The sequence below is a fragment of the Micromesistius poutassou genome (assembly GCF_964030765.1).
Source record: "Micromesistius poutassou genome assembly, chromosome: 11".
Lineage (NCBI taxonomy): Eukaryota > Metazoa > Chordata > Actinopteri > Gadiformes > Gadidae > Micromesistius > Micromesistius poutassou.
Genome location: NC_140281.1, coordinates 10,888,637 through 10,910,078, shown reverse-complemented (window position 1 = coordinate 10,910,078; position 21,442 = coordinate 10,888,637). Strand labels below are relative to the sequence as shown.

General features: G+C 44.7%; 1 protein-coding gene across 1 annotated transcript in view; it reads right to left on the bottom strand.

The window, feature by feature from the left end:
* phldb2b (pleckstrin homology-like domain, family B, member 2b) overlaps positions 1-18,394 on the bottom strand; it is a 44,802-nt gene extending 26,408 nt beyond the window's left edge. The window contains exons 1-6 of the mRNA XM_084475145.1: positions 18,120-18,394; positions 12,584-12,640; positions 11,301-11,424; positions 9,406-9,504; positions 9,160-9,243; positions 2,214-2,333 (exon numbers count right to left, since the gene is read on the bottom strand). Of these exons, the coding sequence (XP_084331271.1) occupies positions 2,214-2,333; positions 9,160-9,243; positions 9,406-9,504; positions 11,301-11,424; positions 12,584-12,640; positions 18,120-18,152 (517 nt within the window). The 5' untranslated portion in view covers positions 18,153-18,394. The remainder of the gene's footprint in view (positions 1-2,213; positions 2,334-9,159; positions 9,244-9,405; positions 9,505-11,300; positions 11,425-12,583; positions 12,641-18,119) is intronic.
* Positions 18,395-21,442: the final 3,048 nt, after the last annotated feature.

Sequence of the window (21,442 nt, the reverse complement as noted above, 5' to 3'; positions counted from 1 at the left end):
GTGTGTGTGTGTGTGTGTGTGTGTGTGTGTGTGTGTGTGTGTGTGTGTGTGTGTGTGTGTGTGTGTGTGTGTGTGTGTAAACCGTTCAAGCTTTTCCAGTGTATTAAAGTATGGGCATCATTAGAAAACAACAAAGAAGGTATGTTGCAAGCATCATCTGTAATATTTTCACTTGAGGGGAAGTCTTGTGAGTGAGTGTGTGAGTTAGTATTATGAGGTATTGTGAGTATTCGTGAGAGAGAGAGCTATTAATATGAATGTGTGTGAGACAAATCTCAAACCTTAAATGGTGGAGGTAAATGGGTCAGACACTAAAGACATCATAAGATCCAACACACACAGTGTTTGTCTCCATACATGGGCAGATTTATGCTTACGGCCTGCCCCGCATCAAAACTTTTCTCCCCCACTGCACTGAGTCGGCCGGCCTGGCATTCGTAGCCTCTTTCAAGTGTGTGCTTATGCGTGCAAGAAGCGTGCGTGCGTTTCGGCACATGGACATGGATCTCAGCCGTGCAAAAATGTACGGTACACTGTTCAGCTTGAATGCTAAATAAGTTATTCTGTGTTGGGTATAACTAAAGAAAGAAAGAAAGTGTGTGCGTGTGTGTGTGTGTGTGTTCTAAAGACAATCACAAAAGCATCCAATGGAGATAATCCCTGTGAAACACAGCAGGGTGAAACAGCAGGTTCTTCATCACAGCGCGCAGTTCACATCTGGCGTCTCGGGGTCAACCCATCACAAGCTCGCCACACGACACACAGGTGTCGCACATCCAACATTCCGAGAGGATCCACATCCACGGTTCCCTCGGGCCCGTGCACCAGAACCCTCGCTGTGCGGGGGCTAGCTGAGGACACCTCCAACACATCGTCAGAGTGGTGCGAAAGCAACGGCCCCTCTTCCTGACCGCGTCCCAGAATGCATCCGCCACCTATGCGAGCATTTTACAGTTGTCTGTTGGAACGGAAATGGCCAGGCCACACCTCAGCTCCACTTCTGTTATTCAACTCAGCTAAAAGGTGTATCACGTGACCAATGTTCGGAGTAGCTCAAAAGGAGGAGCCTAGCATCGAGTCTGCGTGCCTGGGTGAGGGGTGTGATTCCCACTACAGCCTCCCATGCAAAGTATGAATGCACTCAAGGTATTGTGTTGTATTATAAAGACTCTTAAGATAGCCCTCGAAATGCCAAAATAATATAAATATACAGTATATATAGACTTGATTGAATTGATCCGATATGTTGCACAAGTGGTGATGGTAATGTGCATCTGATTTTTATCTTCTATGATACTAAATGGATTCACAACTTCACAAAAAATATATAAAAACAACATAATCGTGTGAAAACGTTACCCTGCTTTCGTGCCTTCATTTGCCATACTGCCTTTTTAGCGCACAGTGGACTGGAGAAGATCCTGAAATGAACCCCCCTTTGAACTGAATAGACAATTGATTTTGAATCGAGAATCAAGGTTGCATCGAAACGAACGATTAAACGGGCTGTTTAATACCAGGTGTGCCCGCCATCTTTCTTAGGTGCTATCTGGAAACAAGATGGCAGGTCAAGTGAGCGGGGTCAAAGAGAGCGAGGGAGATAGAGACAGCGAGAGAGACAGTCAGTGCATTCCAGCTGTCTGGGCGCTTTGAGAGCACAGATCACCGTGAATTACGGCCCACCAACACCCGACACACCTCGCTCTCACCATCCAGCACATCACCGCGAACGTAGTGGAATCCAGCTGTATCGCCATGGCGACGGGGGAGGCACCAGATGACAACAACATTTCACACTCCACCAGTTCAGGAGTGCATGCGTCAGGCTGGTATGTTTACGATGCTAATTTATTGGCCTAACGTCAACTTGATATTCTAACACGGTTCTTAGCCTGGTTTATGTCGACATGCGAAACCTACACACACACACACACACACACACACACACACACACACACACACACACACACACACACACACACACACACACACACACACACACACACACACACACACACACACACACACACACACACACACACACACACACACACGATTTATTTCTACCTAGAGCCAACCGAAATCCCCATCTGAGGCACAGGGTGCAAAAATATTTGGGGGGCTTCTGGGCAAGATAGAGAGGAAAAGAGGGGAGAGCTAAAAAGATCAAAGGAAGTGAGAGAGTGTCCGAGGGAGTGAGTGAGTGAGCATACCTGTGCTGTAAGCCAGCGGGGACACAGGGCTCTTGGGTGGAAGCATGCTCTTCATTCTGCTGGCTTCCTCAGGGTGGTTGAAACGGAAGAAGTACGATTTACCCAGACACAAGGAGTAACCTGTAAATACACACACACACACAGTTAGTACTAATATTAATGTATTACAGGTGACCTGTCTCTCACACACACACACACACACACACACACACACACACACACACACACACACACACACACACACACACACACACACACACACACACACACACACACACACACACACACACACACACACACACACACACACACAATATTTATTCTGGCCATCAATTAAGCTGAGAGGGCCCAACATTAAACAAGATGTCAGGGTCACAACCTCGGTAAGACACACAGAAAGCAACAGCTGTCCAAATACCTCTGCAACAAGGGCAGAGAGACCAAGAGAGGGGGGGAGAGAGACCAAGAGAGAGAGACCGTGACCAAAGAGAAGCAGAGAAAAGAGCCAGAGAGAAAGAAAAAAAAATGAGCAAGTGTGAGCACATCAAGGAGAGATTCACAAAAACACTAATTGTGGGGCAGAGGACAAGTGAAGATGACAGAGAATCGTGACAGAGAACACACAAGAGAATCCCAACGCTGTAATTATCTGTTCCTTCAATACCCCCGTTGGAAGGGGCAGGATAGGGTCGGATTGACAGTAAATACCTACTGTGGTGTGTGTGTGTGTGTGTGTGTGTGTGTGTGTGTGTGTGTGTGTGTGTGTGTGTGTGTGTGTGTGTGTGTGTGTGTGTGTGTGTGTGTGTGTGTGTATACATGAAGAGAACATCATCCCCATAATGACTTCATTACAGCAGAGAGATGCCTCGGGCCTGAAGTCAGTCGGTAACCACTGAGAGACGATGGAGAGAGGCTGTGGAAAAAAACTGAATGGAAAGAAAGCAAACTCCCTCTCTTCCTCTCTCTCCATCTTTTCTCCTCCGCCTACCACCTTCTTCCAAAACAAGTTTTTGAGAAGGCACAACATCTTCAGAACGCCAGGACTAAACTGCCATGTTATCATTTTAAAACCTTTCATTCAAATCTAATCAAAATCCTCCACTTTTACAGTACATTTGCATGTAAGTGACATGTTGAGTTATTTCACCTTGTGTAGTAGCATTGTTCTTAATACATTACATAATGCATTTGTACTGAATTCCCAAGAGGATGGATCCATCTACCGAATAACCCCTTTAAATCAAAGCAATCTCTTCTCATGAATACACCGACAAGCCGCAAGAGCTCAAGAACACGTCAGAAACACACACACACACACACACACACACACACACACACACACACACACACACACACACACACACACACACACACACACACACACACACACACACACACACACACACACACACACACACACACACACACACACACACTCTCTCTCTCTCTCTCTTAGTGCGTGTTTAGTCTACACAGCTGGACTGCTAACATCCCCAAAACACACACTTGCATAAACACCGTCTTGCTGGTTTGGTCAAACACCACAGGTTTGGCGGTGAGGCTCACACATAGATCAAATGCTTATAGCAGGTCTGGGAGAGAGCAAGACGGGGAGAGAGAGGGGGAGAGAGAGAGAGGGAGAGACAGGAGTTGTCTGGGTTTGTGCTTTAGTCAGCAAGAGCCAAAACCCATTTTTTCATGAATTCCAGAGAAGTATTAAAGTGTGTGTGGGTGTGAGTATTTGGGTATGCAAGTCTAACGACTTGCAGTGTCTTTCGGTATTTAGCATGACAACACACACACACACACACACACACACACACACACACACACACACACACACACACACACACACACACACACACACACACACACACACACACACACACACACACACACACACACACACACACACACACACACACACACACACACACACAATCAGCCAGCTGCCCCTAGTCTCTCCATATGCCCCTTTTAAGAGGGGACCATAAGTGAGCTGTCTTATTTGTTCACAGCAGACAACCCTGCCTTTTCATTTCCTCTGAATTCATTACCAACTCATAATCTGTCTACCGTTTCCTATCGGCAGCACACATATAAGAACCAAAGACAGAGAGGGGGGTTTCAGAAATAAACCACTCAATATCCTCAATGCTCACATTTAATTTATTTTAACACACACACAAACACAAAAACACACCGCATTCCCTCAGTCGGAGGCGCTCAGATCTTACGCTGAATTTATTTATTGGCTCATATTGTACTGGCCTCCCACTGAGACGGTTGCACTGGTGTACTCATAACCCACTCCTCCGTCATCCAACCTTCAACTGGAAACACACGCACGTCTGTTTATACACATTTATGGACTAATTTGAAGTTTGCAATCTACAAAGTCAGACCTCAGGGCCTTTTGAGGATCCAGATGTACGCACAGTATCATTTCTGGACCCAATTTCACCCAGCCCGTATCCATATGCACGCTGCCGCGGCCGCAATGTTATGGGAATGGAAACTCGAAACCTTCTTTTGGTTTGGTTGAACATAAAATGGAGGAACTTCAGAAATTAAGACAATTAGGTTAGAATAAGCTATATAAACGAGACAAGCTATATAAAAGATCATTTTTTTGCGATGATGATGAAATTTCAAGAATGTTTTTCAATTGTATATAGCAATTATACCTATAACAATTGACTGGAACATTCATCATGTTTTGGCACAGACCACTCCGGCTAACTCTACCCTAGGGGCTGTTTAAATGTAGGCCTACCCTAACAATCACATGATTTTACACGTTCAGGGTCAAGAGGGTCCAATAACAATGCAATGAAAAACAAACGTTGTCGTCAGCCCTGCAGGGGAGCTCGAGGTGGCTAATCACTTGTCTGGAGGTTTGATAGGCAATCGATTATCTTATCACTGGTTATCACTTGCTCGCTACATCCTATATAATCCAGATGACGACGGACACGCACACGCACGCACGCACACGCACGAACGCACAACCATGTCACTATTCAGCGCATGCATTTGAGGAAAATAGTGAAATGGCAATTTAAAAAACAACATTAGACTTAATGAACACCCTTAGGGAGGCTCAGCTTGTGAGAGACATGTCTTTGAAATACAATCACAATGAACTTGTGCATTGTTGGACAGGTGTCAGGTATAATATATCATTGCAGGCAGTATTGCTGCTACTCCCTGCTGTCTGTGGTTAAAACCTGGTGGTTAAATACAACCACAGTCCACAGGTATAACACTACCGGGAGCTTATCATTCATTCAACAACAACAACAACAACAAACAACAAGATAACCAACCAAATATAGGCTACTACAACCATAACGTAAACCCTCCAATGTGTTGCCTCGGTTTATTGTTGAAAGTTAACCACTCAATATTTGCTTACACTTAGTTAACTCACTGAAGTTGAAAACTCTAGTCTTGGGGCACCAAGACTTAAACAAACATCAATAACTCATATCACGATTTACCTATTTGCGCTTAAAAAATAAATGGACTACCAGGCTAGGTGTGTGCTCGGATGCTGGGTCAACATCACAAGAAACGCCTTCTTACAAGGGAAGAAGGCAACCACTCGGGGCGAAACACATGCATTTTATAAAAATCCGCTACAAACCTTTTATTGCGTCCCATTCAATGAATATCGTTGCTATATTACTTCGTGTGTTCCCCAATCCTACAGTGTGGTCAATGAGTTATGTCCGAGGAGGAGTTAGAGCCGCTGATGAAAATGAGCGGTGTATCCCTTGTTATTTTTCTCCTTTCTTCAGCGGACTAACTTTCAAGATCCTCTCTCTTCTCCCCTCTGTTCCGAGGTTTACCCCTGCACAATCCAAGAGGCTGAGGCGAGGACCGCACCAACTTTCCCGACACGGGGGAGGGGTCTCAGGATTTACAAGCGAATTCGGTTCAAAGACAACCCGAGAAAGCAATAACCCTGCATATAGCTAGCAGAAATGTGGAAAAGAACGCAAAAACAGACAGTTGCTCGAAAGGACCAGTGTGCTTTCATTGAGTCTTGCTGTCCATACTCGCAAGATTTCATTATCACCCCTATTGTGAGTTGGGAGGTACAAAGGCTAATAGTCAGCGAGGTATGTTGTGGACGCCCCCACCATTTCTTCTTTGTCTACCTACTTTTCTTTGGCCCCTAAAACTACCTTTAAATCATAGTTACTCAATACCAGTAGGGTATGCTGGTCGAAGGTTTCTAGCTTAAACGATCACTATTTATCTATGAATTCAGTTTGCTTGAATATTTCTATTTATTTATATCTCTTTATATATATATTTGGTATTTTTTATGTGGTCAAAGCGTGTGACATTGAATAGAGTTGCGGGGGGGATTGAACAAGTATAAGGTGGGGGAAGGGGGACGGGACAAAAAATGCTGTCAAATGGGAAAAAAGCTAAAATAAGGCCAACTAATTGTGAATAAGGCATGAATGTATTACAGAACGTCAGTATTTGTTTTTTCATCTGCGACCATTTTGACGTTTTCTTGTTATGTTATCTTATGCGTTTCTTTCTATCCTCATGACTCACTTCAATGTTGGTCAAAGGTTTGAGATTATTGTTTTTGGGAACAAAATAGATTGCTCATCAAACCCTTGTTATGCGTTATGCTTGCGCTTATGCGATGAATTCAAAATGGACTCACTCATCATCAGACAAACATTTATTTGTTAGTAAAAACCAACACGTTCACTACCAAAAAGGCCGTAAAAGTTTTTGAGATAAAGCAAGGGAATTATCCATCCATTGAAGAGAGTTGTATGGTGGTCCCATTTAATAGGCCACCTCTTGCTTATGTTGTCAAACGTGTTGGCTTTGCTATAATCCAATTATTAAAGAAAACGTTCAAACGGGGGGTACATAAGTCTTCCTCATCCTGGGTCAAACCTGGGATCAATGGACCTCAAATCAGAGAAACATCAGGGACATAGCTAATCATCTCCAGAACAAATAGAGAGTGTGTGTGTGTGTGGCCAGACTCACTGAACCCTGCTCCACTGCAGCCACAGTATTTAGCATATCTTAAGCCTCCTGTCGCTCTCTGTATCTCGGACTGTCTGCCTGCCTCACTCTCTCTGTCGGTCTCTCTCTATCTTTTCCATTTGTTTACCCCCTGCCACCCTCTTGAACTCTCTGAGCCCTCCGTTGGGTTGACCCCCGAAGACTTTCCAAACCATCTTGCCCTTTTGGCCTGTGACTCAGGTCTCTCTCCCATTCTCTCTCTCTCCCCCCCCCCCCCCCGTTTACAGCTGGCCCACCAAGGCCTCCCTTGTATGTAGACACAGACACACAAACACACCCACACACCCCCCCCCCCCCCCCCACACACACACACACACACACACACACACACACACACACACACACACACACACACACACACACACACACACACACACACACCCACACACACACACACCGTCATGTTGTCAATATTTGAATCAGCCGGTCAGAGCAAGGGAGACAAACAGCCTGGTCAATATTTAACAAAAAAAGATTGACTGGAGCTCAGCGTAAACATGCGGGTACGAAGGGCTGAGGGAAGGGCAGAACAAAAGAACGTTTCAGTACGAGGAGAAGAGTTGAGGGGAGAACCGTGGAGCCGCGAGGTGTTCTCCGGCTTTATGAGTGGAAGAACACAATAGAAAATGATGGAATGGAAAATGGACGATGGAGGTGTCGGTTGTACAACTGTTAAACTAAACGAATGGAGACATTGGAGGAAGGAAAGGACACAAGGTGAAAGGAGGGAGGATGGAAGGAAACACAGGGGGACACAGGACAGAGTAAAGACAGCGACACTGAGTCAAAGAAAAATAGAGATAAGAGAAAAGGAGAAAGAGCACACCAAAAATAAATCTTAGGAGTGTGTATGTGTGTGTGAGTGTGATTGTGTGCCAATGTGTTTGTGTGCGTGTGTGGTAGGGCTGAGGGGAGGGTTTGAAATGTTCCGGAGACTGCTGTGTTTCTGTGCAGTGTTTGGAAGCTGTGATTCATCAGAGCCTAACCACTGCTAATGAAACTACGGTAACGTCTTAAACCACACACACACACACACACACACACACACACACACACACACACACACACACACACACACACACACACACACACACACACACACACACACACACACACAGCAACAGCACTTAGCAACATCAAAATATGATGTTTGCACACCAAGCACATTTGCAGTCATACAAAAAAGGATCTGTGTGTTATTAGTCTGTACATTTTAGGCACATTCTGGATTTTTCCATTTGGAGTCTCCAACATATTACAGCGCTAGCATGACTCATGCACCCATTCTTAAGTAACGCCAGCCGGCCAAACCACAAACCAACCAGCATACACACTGAGATTATGAAATACTGCAAGTATGTGTGGGGATCCGTGCTATGCAGTTCACTGTTGATACGCTTAGCCGGTGTTTCTCAAATGGGGGTACACATACCCCTAGTGGTATTCTGAAGGATTGCAAGTGGTACTTAGAATTTGGTTAATCGTTCCAATGATTGACAAAAATCATAAACACAAGCCCATGTGAGTGAATTTACACCATGTAATACTCATGTTTATAAATAACATGCAGTTACATAATTTATGTCAAATTTCATATTTTTCCCTCTACTAAATGATTTGTGCAGGTGAAAGGGGTGCTTGACTGAGAAGAATATCTTTGAGGCGATACATCAGGAAAAACATATTGAAAAACACTGCGCTAAGCAACACCACGTAACTTTATAGAACATGTTATATTATCGGCCAATAGATGGCAGGGTTAGGCTCTCTCTCCCTCTCTCTCTCTCATAATACGTTTGTGGTATAATGGGTGTGTTTGTGTTGGTCTGTGTGTGTGTGTGTGTGTGTGTGTGTGTGTGTGTGTGTGAGTGCTTACCCTGAGTGAGTGGTGTGGGAACAGTGACCTGCACTCCGTCCAGACTGCAGAGGTGACCGCAGGGGTCCAGAGTGACCACCCCTCCTGTGGTAACATTATCATGACAAGGTGGGCATTGGAGGAGGTCAGAGCAGTCTATTAGCCTTTTCTCAAAAAGTTAGGCCCAGTGAAACGCCTATAGTTTATACCAGCATAGGTTGTTCTCCACCTTATCCACTCCAAAGACCTACACTCACTAAGACCTACCTTCATTGAAGATAAGACAGTGCTCTGCCTCAATCCCGGGCCCCTCGATGTTGATGTCTTGGGGTACTGGGGCGTCATCGCGCCCAATGCGGGTCACTCCTGGTAGGGTGAAGAGACAAAGCCTTGAGCGCTTTTATGGCAGCAAATTCATTGTGCATTAAAGTGGACATGTGTAAGATCGAGCCCTTCCCAGGGAGTAGGCGGAAAACTTTCAGAATATAGATTTTTTTGTAAACAGTGTCCACTTCTCTTACTGTCTGTTCAACTGTGTGACACAAACTAGCATAGCTCAGCTGGCTGGTGGCATGAGTGGGAGGAGGCTCGGAGGGTTGATAGTACGATTCTTGTTAACAAAGAGAGAGATACGTGCTGGCTAGCATTTTTCAGTTATATATGATTTTATTGATAACATTATTTTTCTCCTAAGGGGCAGCTTAGGGGGTCTTAGGACATTAAGGTGAACTGTACATACTGTAGCTGATTTCCTTTCTATTTCAAACATTGATAAGATAACGCCGTAATTGGCTAAGCTATTTGGCTAAGCAAACAAGTTTCAACTCTTTTAGATACAATAAGAAACAGGTCTATAAACAAGAACCTTGTGGTTATTACATTTATATATTATCTGACATCAGCATATGAAACACGTCTTGCTCAAATGATCCTGCTAGTTAATATTTGGCATACTAACCCATCACTCAAAATCCTTGTTAGCATTTTAACTACCAGTCCTACTAATTTGAGGAAAGCTGAACGATTTACATTGGATTCATGCTTTTAAATTATTCTCTATTGACTCGGTTTCTCTCATTATAAGATACAGCTAGCCCCCTCACTTCCTCCTCAAAGACTTGTCTGTAGTCTTCATGGAAATCAAACGCACAGTGAGAGCGCAACAGTAAACTAATTCAGAGTGAAAGCATCCGATTGCAGTTGATCACAGGGGCATTGGAATGTAGCCGAGAGACTGCACTTCAGTCATTCATTACTCTCATCTATCCAGATAGTTAGCTCTCATGGCTCAGCTGACTAAACACAAACACAAACAAAGAGAAAGTCAACAAATAAGCAGGCCCTCCAAGGAGCTCTGAGCAAAAGGAATAGTTTCCCAGGACGACACATACACTATTTCACAAGAACTCAATTGGCTCTTGTCGGGTGAAAAAAAAATAAAAGGACTCCTTTGTCTCTCTCTGGTGGTTTCTTTGAGGAGAGAAAATGTTTCCTTTGCTTTTCCCTTTAGCACTAATTAACATCGGCAATGAGCCAAATGCAAAGCACTAAGTGTTCGACGGGGCTTTTGCCTGTCGGTCCAATTATACTGCTGTTTAATCAGTTATTTGTTGGCAACATCTGTTTGAGTTTGGTTTTGTAGACGGGTTGATCTGCTGCCTGGATCTCTCCCCCCCGTGGTCCTGTTGCTCTGGACGAGTCTGTCGGCATGTTCACTTGGCTCCCACGAATAGTAATGAGGCAACACCTGCAGCGGCACTGATCAATGTGTCGCTCTGTGTACGTGTGTGTGTGTGTGTGTCAGTGTGTATGTGTGTATATGTGTGTGTATGTGTGAATGTGTGTGTGTGTGTGGGGGGGGGGTATGTGTGTGTGTGTGTGTGTGTGTGTGTGTGTGTGTGTATACAGTATATACGTGTGTGTGTGTGTGTGTGTGTGTGTGTGTGTGTGTGTGTGTGTGTGTGTGTGTGTGCATGAGTGTGTGAGTGTTTGTGTGTGTGAGAGCTACAGCTGTGGATTGTTGACATGGAAGACACCGTGCATTCACAAAGATAGCCAGATTACATCACCAAAGGGGACAATACCATCATACTATGGTTGTGTGTGTGTGTGTGTGTGTGTGTGTGTGTGTGTGTGTGTGTGTGTGCGTGTGTGTGTGTTACCTTCGTTAAGCGGCAGCAGGGTGATAGCTATACTTAGCCTACCGCTGCCGAGGCTGACCAGATGGGGCATGGCTGTTTGTACCTTCAGTGCTTTCCCTGTGTCAATCATGTCGAGGGGCGGGGACTACATGGGAAGGAGATGACAACATCAGTTTGAAGGCATATTTTGTCGCATTGCATTGTATTATAACCAGTGTTGTGTAGCGTTGTGTTGTTTGTACTCTAGAGGTCTCCTTAAGCCCCGTCCACACAGGCGAAAACGTCTGTTTTCCTTTAATAATAATAATAATAATAGATTTAATTTATATAGCGCTTTTTCTAGACACTCAAAGACGCTTTACAGTGAAGGGGGGGACCTCACTAACCACCACCAAAATAAACCCTTTCAGGGGATTCAAGTTCCCTCCACTTTGATGCGTTTCAGGAATATCTCCGTAAAGACAGACTCGTTGCGAAAACGCATCGAGCTGTAGAAACGCTGTAGTACAGATTCAAGGCCACTGTGTGGTGCTGGCTCTCCAAAAAAAAAAAAGTGAAGCGCATCAAACCATGCGCGCTGTATATAAACATACATTTGAAGAGGAGAAAGCAGTTGTTAAACCTTTTTAGATTGAGCAGAAATACTTTTTAATGTACAGTTAGTAATTTAATTTACCAAGGGGCTGTATTTAAAGCTACAAAAATAATACTAAAAATAAAAATCAACGTCCCCAGCTGGTGGGGGGGCGATGATGTCATCGTTTGCGTTTCAGGCGTCCACGCGAATCCTAACACGAAACCGCACAGGTCCGTTTTCATCTGAATCCACCCTGGGACACTGGTTTCAGAAAAGTGAGTTTTCGGGCAGACAAGACTTATGTGGTTTCACCAAAAAATTGTCTCCATGTGGACGGGGCCTTAGTCTCCTCATCAGTCATCCTCGATCACTTTGCCTGTATTAATTAGCCTCGAGCAACATGATTGGTCGAAACAAATATGAAGCACAGAAAGTGAAGTGCCTAGTTCCCCCATATTTGAGACTATTGTTGGTGTTACCATGGCAACATTGTCTCGACATTTTTAAATGGTTGTATAAAAAATCCTTTACCTGTGATGACCAAAGAAATTATCTGCTTATAATGTATAGAGAGATGAGTATAAAGACTTAAGACTATAATGAGTGTAAAGACTAGACAGCCGGTTTGACTGAGACTCCACTGTCAGTGCTAATTTAAAAAGTGTGTAATTAGATGTCACTACTGTCATTGCTGTGTGTTTTGAAATAATAACACAAATGTACAAACCTTAGGTTCAACTGGACTCATTTGATCCGATTCTGGCTTAAACAGCATCTCAGAGTCCTATTGTACAGAGAAAGGAAAAAAAAACACATACAATTAAAGCCTACAGAATCACACACTTTTCATGTAAAAAAAGAATGATCCTGTCCACAGCTGCTTAGGCTTGTGAAAGAGTTCTGGGGTTAAGTATGCCACTTCAAGAGAAACGTTTAAACACACACACACACACACAACCAAACACACAACACACACACACACACACACACACACACACACACACACACACACACACACACACACAGGAGGAGAGAAGGAGAACCAGACACAGCAACTCCTCCGCAAGGCCGCCAACTACCAGCGGTGGTTACACGCAAGGTGTGTGTGTGTGTGTGTGTGTGTGTGTGTGTGTGTGTGTGTGTGTGTGTGTGTGTGTGTGTGTGTTTGTGACTGAGTGACTGAGTGACTGAGTGAGTGTGTGCGTGCGTGTGTGTATGTGTGTGTATATGTGTAGGTTCAGGAGTGCTTTTAGCACCTTGGACGAACTGTTGACAGCCATTCCAAAAAGTTCCTCCTGGCTTCAAAATGTTAAATCTTTACTACCACAAGCAGCGCAAACAGATATAGGAAAAATACAAATATTTGTACAATGAAATTATCTCTGCGAGCAAGAATTAGACTTTAGGAATCTAGAGGAATGTGTGTGTTTGTGTGAGACAGCGGGAAGGGAGACATGGTAGATAAACAACACGTAAACATGGGCCCTAATACACACCTCCAGATTGGTGTGTGTGTCTGTGTGTGTTGCCAAGGACAATCCACCCATAACCCTATAATTCTGTGTGACAAAAACAAACCCACTTCACTTTTACACACACGCACGCACGCACGCACGCACACACGCACACACATAGATGGATGAACCAAAACAGACATGAATAGAGCGTATGGGAAACCACACCAACCACATCTCCTACCACCAGCTCTCTCTACCCCCCCCCCTCTCCTCTCTCTCTCTCTCTCTCTCTCTCTCTCTCTCTCTCTCTCTCTCTCATCTCTCTCTCTCTCTCTCTCTCTATCCCCATCTCCCGCTCTCTCTTCTCTTCCACCCCTCTCTCTCTTGCTCTCTCTTTCCGTCTCTCTCTCTCCCCCTCTCTCTCCCTTGCACTTTCTCTCTCCACACTCTCCCTCTGTCTCTCTCCCTATTTCTTCCCCTGATTCCTTACTCTATTCACAGACTTACACCTCTCCCTGTTATCTTATCCGTAGGTAAACACTGTAAAATCACAACTGCCAAGCACATTCACCTATTACCTGGTAACCCTTCAAGTTAATGAATCATGTTTGTGTCTTTTGTTTTATGAATTAATTAATATTTAACCGATTCCTTCCGGTGAATGCGTCTGGAAAGTGCTGCTTGATCTTCAACGACCCCAGATCTTCATTTTCTATCTCTGTAATCCATTGTTTTTTTGTTCTCCTTTTTTGTTCTCCTCCTCGCAATACTTGTCTCTATCATTTACACTTCTTGTATAATTTCCTCTATACTCCTTACCACTCTTCCTCACCTCTCCTCCTCTCCCCAGAAAAGGAAACTGAAATCTAAGTCAGCTTCTGCCTCACTTCCTCTAATTCAGCCTTTACTTCCTCCCTTCAGTCAGTCACTTCCTGCCTCCCCCCACCCACACACATACAAACACACAGACACACAGACACACTTTGCAGTCAAGATGCCACCATGTCCTCTGTCTCAACGCAAACAGTTCAAGTCCCACAGCTCATTTTGTTATCAGATTGATATGGGCTTTTTACATTCCAGACACACACACACACACACACACACACACACACACACACACACACACACACACACACACACACACACACACACACACACACACACACACACACACACACATTTAGAGATTTGTTCAGAGATGGAAGGACCTTTTCATCACGATGTAGACAAAGCAAACAGGCAATGTGTTGGCAACAGTGGCTGGAGAAGGACCCACACTAGAGGTCCCTCCATGCTTTATCGAATACACACATTCTTTCTACAATATGCTGCTATTCATTTGCACAGTCCATGTTGCTAAAGAAAGGTGTTCCTCTACTTTTGAGCGTCGTCTATTCCTCTTATTCTCTTAACGTTGACTAGTCTTTTTAATACATCCACTCACCCAACTTCCCTTATCCTTTCGCCCCAATGCCCTCCCCCTGCCTTTCAATGCTCCAGGTGAGGAGCTATGGGCAGGTGCAGACAAGCCTTTAGGCCCCTGTCACGCTCCCTGAATCTAAAGATCACTGGAGTGTGTTAACCCACCTCACCACACACACACACACACACACACACACACACACACACACACACTCCCCCCCTCTCTCTCTTCCTCCCTGAGGGTTAGAAGATATGAGCAGGGGCTCCAAGGTTCTGGGATCACACATTCCAGGAGAACTCTGCAACCTCCGGTCCTATCTGTGACCAGCTATCAGGGGGTTCATGGATCAAAATACCAGAGTCAATGAGGTGATCCGGGTGTATATGTGGAGGGACACGCGCACATGCTCACTTACATGCACACGTGCGTGCACATAGACAGACAAACACACACACACACACACACACACACACACACACACACACACACACACACAAGCAGATGCACAATTATAACACATTAATGCTTTGCTGTAATCCGATTCAGCAGGTCCTAATCGGTACAACAACAAACCATGAATACGTATGATAAAATGCACAATGAAGAGGAAAGGAGGAACACATGGGGAGGAAAACAAATGACATAGGGACCATATGATGGGAGAGAAAGGGAGAGCGAGTGAAAGAGAGAGAGAGAGAGAGAGAGAGCGAGAGAGAGAGAGAGAGAGAGAGAGAGAGAGAGAGAGAGAGAGAGATAAGAATGAAAAAGATCAGACCTCGGACTGTTCCGTCTATGGTTTTATGAGTTTCTGACTCTTAACTGCAGCTTTACTCATTCTCGACCACTTTCTCTCTCTCTCTGTCTCTCTCTGTCTCTCTCTCTTTCTTTTTGTCTGTTTTCCTCCCAGATGTGGGGTAGGGACAATATTGTCGAAAGAGAGAGCATCTCAGCTGGTGCACAGATGAGATGGAAGTGCGTGTGTCAAGGTTGTCGTTTGTGTCTGTTTATGTGTGTGTGTGTGTGTGTGTGTGTGTGTGTGTGTGTGTGTGTGTGTGTGTGTGTGTGTGTGTGTGTATCCTACATACTTTGATGTGGTGCAAAAATCTGAAACAATTGATGTCTCCTACTGTACTTTTCTACACTTTTCCAACGACTGTCTGTCCTTTGATCTTACAAACACAAAATTTTGCCAAAGATGGTTGATGTCCTCAGAGTCACATTATGATTGTCATTGGGTCAACTAAAGTCTAGCTACAAGTTGAAATATATTTTAAATGTCATGTTAGATACGTCAGAGAAGTTAAGGATTAGTTGGAAATGGCTGTGTGGCTAGCGATTATGGTAGTTAGATGTTTACGCTTCAGTAAAGGTTAAGTAAGGGTTGGACATGGATACGGTCAGGGTAAGGATATAGGCATATACTTAAGCTGCACCTTGGTAACAGAATGTCCATGGAACATCTCCTTGTTTCAGCAAACAATATGACTCCAAAACCTGTTGCTCATAAGGCAACATAAGAATACCTGTTCCATCACATAACTGATATGTATGTGTCTTTTTAGGATATTGTCATTCAAAATATGACTGACTACCTCTTGAAATAAACAAATTGAATAAACAATGTTGTCTTTTGCACTTTGGCTCTTTCATTGACTCCTCCCCCATTGTGTCTCTCTGCCCCCTCCTTACATTCCAGTGTAGCCTTCTCCTCCCACCTGACAAAGCCAGCTTTGTGTCACTGTTTAATATGGAGAAACCCTCTCACTCTCTCTATGAGCGAGTAAGTCTTCAGGCTTAAATGAATTATCATCACCCATCTCCTCTTCTCTCATCTTCTTTCCTCTGCTCCTGTCTCTTCTCCACTGCTCCCATCTCCTTTCCTCTCCTCCCATCTCCTTTCCTCCGCTCCCTGCAGTCCTTAAGGAGCCTTGAGTGGAATGCGGACCCCGTCCACTGTCCCATCACTCACACCACCCTTTAGACGTGAATGTCTTGGGTCAAATGTTTTTTTTGTTAAATCGTTAAAGCCGATTAATAGACCAAACACAAGAAAAACATAGACCAGCATTGTTCTCTCTCTCTCTCTCTCTCTCTCTCTCTCTCTCTCTCTCTCTCTCTCTCTCTCTCTCTCTCTCTCTCTCTCTCTCGCTCTCTTTCTCTCACTCTCTCTTAAGATATTACACATACTTAATGATTGCCAAAAAAGCAAGGATTTAAAAAACAGGATATAAATCCATTGTTGTTACAGCTGAGTCAAAGATGAAGGAAATGTAGGCTGAATTTCAGGTCAGCTGTGTGTGTGTGTGTGTGTGTGTGTGTGTGTGTGTGTGTGTGTCACATTCATTACCCAAATTGCCATAATGTAGGGGATCAACCGGTGTTAGGTTTGACTTTCCAATGAAGCGGATATGGGCGAAGCGGATATAGTGTGTGTGTGTGTGTGTGTGGGGGGCAGGAGGGGGGGGGGGTGGGGCGCTGAGTTATGAGATGTTGACACAAATTAACAAGTGGAAGAAGAGACGTATAGTGAGTCAAATGGAATGAGAGAGTCACGCATTACAAAGAAGGGGAGAGAGAAAGAGAGAGAGAGAGAGAAGGAGGGAGAGAGAGAGAGAGAGACAGACAGACAGACAGACAGACAGACACACACACAGACAGAGAGATAGTGAGAGAGATAGACACACACACACACACACACACACACACACACACACACACACACACACACAGACAAAGAGGAGACGGACAGACACTGGGATCATAACAAAGACACAGTTTTTGTGGGAGACAGATAAAGGGAATGAGGCCATAGAAGTCATGGTGAGTACATTCCCCAACGTCAAATCAAGTTATCAATTCTTTATATTCAACATTCATATCATTCATGCCTATTCAGAATAAATTGTAAATGATTGGAATTTACTGCTCTTTATTAGACCAACAAATACAAGATGAGGTGAATGACAGTTGTATAGGGCATTTTGCCTTATATGTGAAATATCTGTCGTGCATAGCCTACACACAGCCTCATATCATTTGGTACATGCGCGCTCTCTCTCTTCTCCACCACAGACAGACAGACAGACAGACAGACAGACAGACAGACAGACAGACAGACAGACCGCCTGCACGCACAGACATGCCGCTTCAGTGCTGATAAGTTTTTGGAATACCAGCAGATGATGAGCAACACGTTGTGGGTTCATTGCGTTAAAAATCCCAAGATGAATCACAAATTGTTCTCAATTTAACTCAATTTAAATTTCCGTTTCAGTGAAATCGTGACAATTGCGTCGGCTATTCTTATGACATTAAGCACATTTGTTGGGTTGTTGTAGGTAGGCCTATGAATAGGTGGTATATAAAAAATATATGCCTACCATTATTGAAGTAGGGCTGACCACTTGTGTCATCGTGAAGAAAGCAGGAAGACTGTCACTCCGTAGAAAGTCCTTAAGTCCAGTACCTGTAACAGTCCAGTAACAGTTTCCCCAAAGTATCTTATTGAATCGTCCTTGCTCTATATCCCAGTTGGCCGATAACGCCGGCTCCAGGGGTTTCACCGCAAATCTTCGGACGACTACTTCACGCGGGCTCCTCCGACAACATCAACACACAACTGGCAACACCACTTCCCACTTCATGCAGGCTCACGAGTGAACGACCCAAAGCCCTCGCCAGCGGCGACGCGCAGTGGTAGAATGCACACGCAGCAGTTGGAATTGGACTGGGAAAGACACGACCGTACGGAACAAGGGGCGGGAGTTCGCTTCCCCCCCCCCCCCCCCCACACACACACACGCACCGTCGCACCCTGTCTCTCCACCCACCCCCTCTGGCCCTCTGCTCGGTCGTATCGCTTATTACTGCTGCTCCTATCTGCAGGTGCAAGCAGACTACTCACCTGAGCTTGACCCCACCCAGAGGTCCTCGTCTGAATTCAACAGAAAGTAGAGGACACATCGAAGGGAAATTAGATGGAAAAGGGGACAAAGGGGGTCGGTGTGTATCTTTAAGCCATTCACAATTATCCAACTATTGTATTACACACACACACACACACACACACACACACACACACACACACACACACACAAACAGACTTGTATGTCATTGGTCAAGTTGTATTTGATTGTAGCATGTGTTTGAGTTTACGGTAAGTATCATCATCCTACTGCCTGATTAACCAAGGTATGCTGCTGTGATCAACAATGAATGGGGCTCTTAGATGACCTTAAAGTGGCTCTCACGGTTAAGGCCCAATGTGCTGCTCCCTATTAGAAGGCAAGTTTGTGTAAGGACATAAACCTTTAACAACCAGTGAGAATGAAGCGATGGTTAACACACACTTAGAAAAAGTTACACACACACACACACACACACACACACACACACACACACACACACACACACACACACACACACACACACACACACACACACACACACACACACACACACACACACACGTAGCATCAGGAGCATCCCATGAGAAAAGAGTGAAAAATGTACCTTCTATTCTGTGATTAAAAGCTGTTCTCTTTTGGATGAGTGGATGTGTAACCTTGTTTCATTTATCATGATCTCGACTCTATTTCAGTAATGGAGCCTTGCTTTGATAGTCTTTGATGAAAACGACATGCAAACAGGCACGGGCAATCATGCTTGAGGGGGCCACCAGATACAGGCATGGGCTGTAATGCCTCCCTTAATGGCTCTCCAATTGGCCCTTTAGAGCAGATCTGCTTTCAACTCTCTCCCATGTCAAGTGTTTTTCCACCAGCCGACCACGTCGTCGTTGTGTTTCCGCAGTCGCTCCCTCGCCGGACCGAGGCTCTCTCTCTCTCTCTCCGTGACCTCATCCACAAGCTGAGACCCTGCGGACCGGTATGCAGACCGCGGTGGAATGCAGTGAGGGCATTCCCCCAGATAAGACTCCAAGACTCTCATGTGATCCTGTGAGGGTTTTGGGGCGGCTGAGCATGACCTGGTCTCAGAAGGGATTGCACACTTTTTAATGATTTAGAAATAGATCCTAAGGCAATTACTTAGGGTTACCTTTAAAGGAATGGACTGTCCCTTTTAGAGGTCCATGGTTAAGCATTTGAGATAAGCCATCTCGCCCGCTTAGTCCTCTATAAGTCCTAATGGCATCTTATCTGCTTTTTGGGGGCTGTTAAAAAACAAAGCTTCTCAAACAGCAGGTAGTCGCCTGAGCTCGGAGGATAAACATCCCCCAAGCTGCAACTAGATTGACGCAGAATGGGCTGGTCTGATGCAGGAAAGATGGGTATTCTTGATCAGACTGCTAGCGGATGCGGTTCGCTCCATCAAAGGTTGGGACTTGGGTGTTGGTGGCTGGCTTAGAAATCCTTGTCTCAAATCAGAATCTAGTCCTCTCTCCCACTCTCATGGGCTCCGAGGCGGGATGAGTTGATGCTTCAAAAAAAGGTCGCTGGTGTCGCACTAGCATACAAATGCTGTACAAATGTGTTTAAACATGCAGTAAAGACATACAGGAAGGAACCACACATAGTTAATGTTAAATACTTCAGAAAAGACTTGGATGATATGTCCAAAAAATGAATGAATAAGTAATGCATTTGAATAGCATTTATCTTCTATATGATATGTAATTCTATATCAGTTAGTAGTTAGTTTTCTGTATCTGTATGTTCAAGCTCCACACAGGGTCTGCTGAATCAACACATCATCATTTATAGAACAGCCGGCTTCTCTTTCAAAACCTGGGAAACCAACTGGGAGGGGCGGTCAAGATAAGCAAGAGCAAAACAGATATAATAGATGTCTGATAGAGAGAAAGAGAGGGAGAGAGAGAGAGAGAGAGAGAGAGAGAGAGAGAGAGAGGAATGTGGCTCGCTCTCCATCCATTTGAGCCCCTGTTCTCTCCCACTTGCCTGTCACGGTATGCGTAATTACTCTGCAATTAAAGTGCCTGTGTGTATAAGCGTGCGTGCGTGTATGTATGTGTGTGTCTATGTGTGTGGGTGGAGGGGTGTACTGCAGCACTGTGTGACCCGGGTACAAACGGCTAGAGAGCGCAGCCCGGCCCGAGCCTGTGAATATTTCACGCAGGAAAAGCGTGAGTACAAAGTAGGAGGGAAAAGGAGGAGAGAAGGGGAGGCAGACATGAAAAGAAAACATTGAAGTTTGTCATGAGATGAGGCTTAAGTGGAGAGCAGCTGTTGTCATTTCTCCCCCCCTATCTGTCTCTCTTCCCCTGTCTCACAGTCTAGCTCGCGCTATCGCTCTCCCTCTCTCTCACACATTTCTCTTAGTTTCTGACCAGCTACTTCAGAACATTCTGGAGTGACTGCTACTCTCTTTACAGCTAATTCTGCCCTGTACTTGAGTCAACATACTTAAGATATGCTATCAACTTTGTTTTTTTCTTTTTGTTATCGTATTTGAACAGTTTTTGCACTTTACTTTGGAAGGCATGACCACTAGGAATGCAGTGACTCCCACACACACAAATACGTTGGCACACACACACACACACACACACACACACAGCCTGTCCACTAACAATGCACGGTAAACAGTAGTATACAAACTATTTTATACATATAACACATGCAGGTACACATTGCAAGTGTAAGCCACATTGTTAGTGTGTGTATCAGGAAGGTATCACATTGCAGAATCTACTCTATCCATATATGAGAGAAAATGTGGTTTC